The sequence below is a fragment of the Poecilia formosa genome, unplaced genomic scaffold (assembly GCF_000485575.1).
Source record: "Poecilia formosa unplaced genomic scaffold, Poecilia_formosa-5.1.2 Scaffold33, whole genome shotgun sequence".
NCBI lineage: Eukaryota > Metazoa > Chordata > Actinopteri > Cyprinodontiformes > Poeciliidae > Poecilia > Poecilia formosa.
Genome location: NW_006799972.1, coordinates 290,114 through 295,718, shown reverse-complemented (window position 1 = coordinate 295,718; position 5,605 = coordinate 290,114). Strand labels below are relative to the sequence as shown.

The 5,605-nt window shown below is 37.7% G+C and overlaps 2 protein-coding genes across 2 annotated transcripts in view; one reads left to right on the top strand and one right to left on the bottom strand.

The window, feature by feature from the left end:
• The window catches only part of phf10 (PHD finger protein 10), a 15,139-nt gene extending 11,962 nt beyond the window's left edge, over nucleotides 1-3,177 (bottom strand). Inside the window, exons 1-6 of the mRNA XM_007549768.2 lie at nucleotides 3,026-3,177; nucleotides 2,101-2,210; nucleotides 1,832-1,962; nucleotides 1,002-1,085; nucleotides 801-925; nucleotides 554-703 (exon numbers count right to left, since the gene is read on the bottom strand). Of these exons, the coding sequence (XP_007549830.1) occupies nucleotides 554-703; nucleotides 801-925; nucleotides 1,002-1,085; nucleotides 1,832-1,962; nucleotides 2,101-2,210; nucleotides 3,026-3,097 (672 nt within the window). The 5' untranslated portion in view covers nucleotides 3,098-3,177. The remainder of the gene's footprint in view (nucleotides 1-553; nucleotides 704-800; nucleotides 926-1,001; nucleotides 1,086-1,831; nucleotides 1,963-2,100; nucleotides 2,211-3,025) is intronic.
• Nucleotides 3,178-4,672: 1,495 nt separating this feature from the next.
• Nucleotides 4,673-5,605, top strand: part of rab4a (RAB4a, member RAS oncogene family) — a 7,667-nt gene continuing 6,734 nt past the window's right edge. Inside the window, exon 1 of the mRNA XM_007549767.2 lies at nucleotides 4,673-4,838. Within this exon, the coding sequence (XP_007549829.1) occupies nucleotides 4,823-4,838 (16 nt within the window). The 5' untranslated portion in view covers nucleotides 4,673-4,822. The remainder of the gene's footprint in view (nucleotides 4,839-5,605) is intronic.

Here is a 5,605-nt window from a genome sequence, read left to right as displayed (position 1 = left end):
TACCCAGCAGGTTGTTGCTAGGTAACCATAGTTGGGGGGGCGGGGGGAGGAAGAGATTTGAAACTGCTTGTTACCCAGCAGGTTGTTGCTAGGTAACCATAGTTGGGGGGGCGGGGGGAGGAAGAGATTTGAAACTGCTTGTTACCCAGCAGGTTGTTGCTAGGTAACCATAGAATGAGGAGTCAGTTGATTCCACCAGCCAAGCTTAGCTTGTCATGAGAGGCTGAGCGGCTACAGTCTGTCCTCTGCCTACATCTCCCAGAATGCCATGCGGTTCTGGATCGTAGTTCAATGAATATTCTATATATTGACTATTCTACGTGATGTATTTTCTGTTGATATTGATCACGTGTCTATTGCGATATATGTTGTTATTGATTTATTGTCCAGCCCTTCCTGGGCCTCACTTTGAACACCTTTGATTACTTACAATAAATGGAAATGAGCTTTTTTTTTTTTCATATTCCATTTTCTATTTCCATGCTCATCCAGATCTGGAGAATGTCTCCAGAATGTGCAGTAAATCCTGCCAGAAATTTAAAACCGGACTTACGTGGGTCTGGAGGTCAAAATAAGCTCTCCTCTCTTCCATCCGCTCCCTGTTGAAGTTGCTGTTAAACTCTGCGGCTTTTTTCGCAGCCTCCTTTATGTACTCAGGAACCTTGCTGGCCTCGACCTTCTGAGGGTTCTGCTGCTGCATTTGCTACAGTAAAATAAATCACATCAAGACAGAATCAATCATGGAGAAGAATTTTCTCAAAGTAAACTTCTGGCGTGATGTTTCTGCTGTTTGTGCTCACAGAGTACTCTTTCGCTATTCTCTGCCGCTCCCTTTCTTGCAGTATGACAGAATACTCAGCATGTTTGGAAGGATACTCCTTGATCATCAGATCTATCACTTCGTCGCTTCGCAGAGCTGTGAGACCTGAAGGCGTCACAAAGACTGGCGTCAAGAGCTGCATCAGTTGTTTTGTAAATTATTTAAGGGTTATAATTTGTACCCAGAGTGCACTGTGTCTCCGTAATGACATTTTGTTCTCGAAGATAGAGCTTCTCTTTGTGGGACAAATCTCGCCTCTCCATATCTGCACAGAGATAAAAAAGAGAAAAAGGAAACAAACTCAGTTCAACAGCTTGAAAAAATTCTTCACAGCATGACAGACGTTTAATTTAACACCAGGAAGAACATGAGTTCAGAGCTGGGTAGTAACTATTTATATTTACTTGAGTAACGTTTTGGAAAAAAATTTACTATTAAGGGTATTTTACTGTGCCTATTTTTACTTTTACTTGAGTAATTTTATTAACAATTATCACTATTCTTAGTAGAGTAAAATTTCTGGGTTCTCTACCCACTGTGAGTAATGTCAACAAAGGAAGAACCTGTTTGTTTTAACCAAAGGTTCACCAGTCATAGACACTCATCTACAGTTTCTATTAAAATTTCATAAGTTTTATATTGAATGAAACTGATCTGGAAAATATTTGCTCTTGCCTGATTTTGTTGTTTTGTGATTATTTATATTAATTATTTCCATTTTGGTATTTCCACATTTCCACATAACTTTATATTTTGGTCTATGAGATAATGTAATTTTTAAATATTACATTGATGTTTTCAACAGTTACTTGAGTAATTTCTTGGCCGGCTACTTTTTGCTTTTACTTGAGTAAAAACATGTTGAAGTTGTGCTACTGATGTATAATTAATGGATGCTTTTAGCATTTCACTCCTGCTCTCATCTATACTAAGTCTTTACAAAAATAAGATTACTCACTTAAATTACAAGTAAGGAATGAGAGTCAAACTTCATGAGAATCTAATTCTTACCAGGATACTTCCTCTTGAATGACGTCACTCCCAGATACTCGCTGACCTGCTCCTGCAGCATGTAATACTCTCCTGTATCATCAGGTGGCCACTTATACTCCGTCAGGTTCTCTGCTGGAAAATATGTTGCTCTGAACAGGGATGTGTTGGGGTTTTGTGAATTTAGTGGGGGAAAACATGAGGAAAACAGGCAAAAACAACAAGTGAGGGCAAGTCAGACAAAAACAATAGCTATTTATTGTGTCCTTTAAAGTATCTGTGCAGTTTACCCGAGCTCTTGGCTGAAGGTGTCACAGCTTCGGGAGCTGTCTCCTGAACCCATTCTCCTTCTTTTGGGAGGCTGACTGCCGTCGTTGGAAACCTCGTCTATTACATCTTCCTGCAGACAAAACAAAAATACAAACTAGTAATGACACCAAGAATTCAGATCACAAATGCTTAAGAATTTTTTAAATGGCATAGTCAGACTGACCTAAATAAACTTTTCTTTCATTCAAATGTTTATTCATTTAATGAGCAGGTTACCAAAGTTTGAAAAGTTACAACTCTGCTAAAAACATTCACAGTATTTCAATAGTTTAAAGCCCTTATATTCACAGGCCACAGTTTTCTCAGTTTCACAACATTTTTGTCTGAGATAAAAATGAAATATAATGGTGTGGAAACCAAACACTAGTAAATAAAGATGGTTATAATTGGAATAATCCATATGTGGTGGGAATAATTGTTGCTTTCCTGTTTAAAATAACAACAATTAGATCATCTTATGCATATGACTTTTCAATGTTTTAATTAAAGAGTTTTTGTTTCATTTCAATGCACAGTGGAATAAAGTAATGAAAGAGAAAATGTAAAACATTATCAGTCAATGCGAGACTGCCAATAAGCAAATTCAGGATAATTTGCTTATTAAAGTAAATTAATTTTGTGTATGTTGTGCTCTTTTTAAGCTTGATGAGATACATATTTGAAGTCGCGTTTGTTATTTGCACGAGTTTACCGACATGTAACTATTTATGACCATCAAATATGAGCAGGGAATATAAAATTATAATTTGAAAACAAAGGAGGGTCACTAATGTCGCTAACACAACCATCAATAGGGATATAAGGAGCTAACCGTTAGCTGAGATCGAGGAAACGCAGAATTCCAAATTTCACTTATTTATGAATTAAATAAAGCAGAAATGTCACCTTTAGTGATTGCGCTCCTGGAGTGGCGGGATTGCTATCGCATGGCGGTCTGATGGGGAGTACAGCTGCCATATTTCAGTAAAATAATGAAAGTAGCTAAGCTAGCTCACTAGCCGCGGCTGTTTCTTCTTCTTTGATAAAGCTTTGGGACGATTTTTAAGTTATAACAGTGACCTCTGGTGGCTCGGAGGATTAATTGGGAATTATTTTGTAAATTCAAAATAACTTTTTTGATCCCAAAATATACGAATTCAGATACACTGTTTTAAAAATTATTTTAAAAATGTATCCACGTAAATTAAAATATAACTAAAAAACCTATTCCAATGGACAAAGAGAGATATTTTTTCAAGTATCTGAATCTCATGATTTTGATGATAATGGCTTACATCTGATGAAACCCCAAAATTCAATTCCCAGAAAGTCAGAATATTAAATTTAAATATTTATTTTCAAGATAGGATGTCGTATGGCTGCCTTTGCATGAATTGCTGCATCAGTCTGGTGTTACAATGGAGGTTTTAAGGAAGTTTTGGTTGCTTTACTACCATTAGCATATCTGCATCACTGGGTGTCACTCGTCCTCCTCATGATAATACGCCGTAAATTATGTGAGGCTTAAGTCAGACCAATTTGTTGGTTCATCAAGTACCAAAATACCGTGGTCATTGATCCAGGTATTGATACTTTTAGCAGTTTGGTCGGGTAGAGTCTGTTCCTCTCCGTTCTTCCTCCAAACTGTTTAGGACTTTGATTTCCATGAGAGATCAAACTTTATTTTCATCTGAAAACAGGACTTGAGATTAACAGGCATTTTGTCCAGCCCTTTTTCTCCTTACCTGGTGTAAGATGCTCCTAACTCCTCTAGTTTATTGGTAGATTAACTAGAAGTATGATAGTTTTACACCAGGTGCTGGATCCATATATGGTGACAAAATCACAGACCCCAAACTCTTGAATGGGTTTTGCTTTATCCATTCAAAGCAAATAGCTATGGTTATTCCTGCTACTTGTGCATCCACTGCAAAAACACTAAAGTATTTTTTTTGACTTTGTTTCTAGTGCAAATATCTTACTAAACTAGAAATAAAACAAAACTAACTTATAAGTAACTTTTCAGCAAGATATAAGAATTTGTTTAGAGTCAGCAATTCCTTAATATTGATGAAAAATGGCAGATTATTTCACTTATAATATGAGGAAAATATTTTTGTTGAGACACTCAAGTCTCTAAACAAGTAGTTTTTCATAAATATTAAGGAATTGTTTTCTGAAAACAAGCTCTTATATTGTGCTGAAAAGTTACTTGTAAGTTACTTTTGACCTATTTCAAGTATTTGTATTAGAAATTAGACTGAAAATAACATTCTGTGGTTTCGCAGTGTCATTTTCGACAACGGTTTTTTCCCTTCACTTAACTTTCCATGAATAAGCCTTGATAAAGCACTCCGATAAAGCTTCTTCAGCAATAAACATTGTTACGCTTCATTTTTGTGGAAGGTGTCAAGACTCCAGTCTAACGCATGATTGTGAGACCACAACGTAACATTTCAGCATTATTAATTGAGCAGTAACAGCACCACCTCGTGGTCATTTTGAGTCATTACATGGAAAATGTTATGGGTTCGCCACAAAAAGCTTTTATTTTGAAACAACACACGGGAAATCGGAAGGGAAAATCAGCTGGAATCCACGGAAATCCTCGACGGGACTATATTTCTTTACTTAGCTAGCAATTTATTTGTCAGCTGCTGTTTTTCGCTCCCATCGGTTTGCTGTTAAGCCGCCACCCTGGCGATGTCAGAGTCCTACGGTAAGCGGGCGGTGTTGTTGCGGAGGGGCCGCTGTTAGCTTGTTTCTTTAGCCGCAGGGAGGAGAAGGAGGCAGGTGTGTCGATAGGGCTTTTTCCCAACGAAAACACATAGCTTCCAGGCTAACCGAGCCACTTACAAAGCCACTCAAGTCTCTGAACAAAGCTGTCAGTCTAAATAGGTCTTACAGTCGAGTTTACCGTGGCGGTTCTTATGGATCAAACTGACCTTTTAGGGTTTACATGCTTAGAGAAGAACAAAAAACACAAGAATATCCTATTCGAATGGATGATAGCACAGGGATATAATAAAGCCTTTAGAAATCTGTAACTCTTCTCTTAAAAAGGACGTTTTGTGTTGCTTTATTGCTTTATTTAGTGAATGCTCTACCATGTATGCCGCTATGCGCTATTTATTTAATGATAAACTAAATGCTGCATCCTAATGGATCTGGTGTTAAATTTTTTGTGCTATATCTGCAACACTTTTAGGCAGAAATGGGAAGACTTTACTTTCAAAAGTGAAAATGTTAATAACAAATCGCAGCGAAGGAAAACCCAAATCAAACGAAACCAGTTTGCTTTGTGCCTGTAGTTTTTTAGCCTGTTGGTTGTTGGAGGTCAGGTCACAGATCTGATGTGAGATTCCTCAGATCCTTCTGGACCTCCAGGCATTCCCAGATTCCTCAGATCCTTCTGGTCCTCCAGGCATTCCCAGATTCCTCAGATCCTTCTGGTCCTCCAGGCATTCCCAGATTCCTCAGATCCTT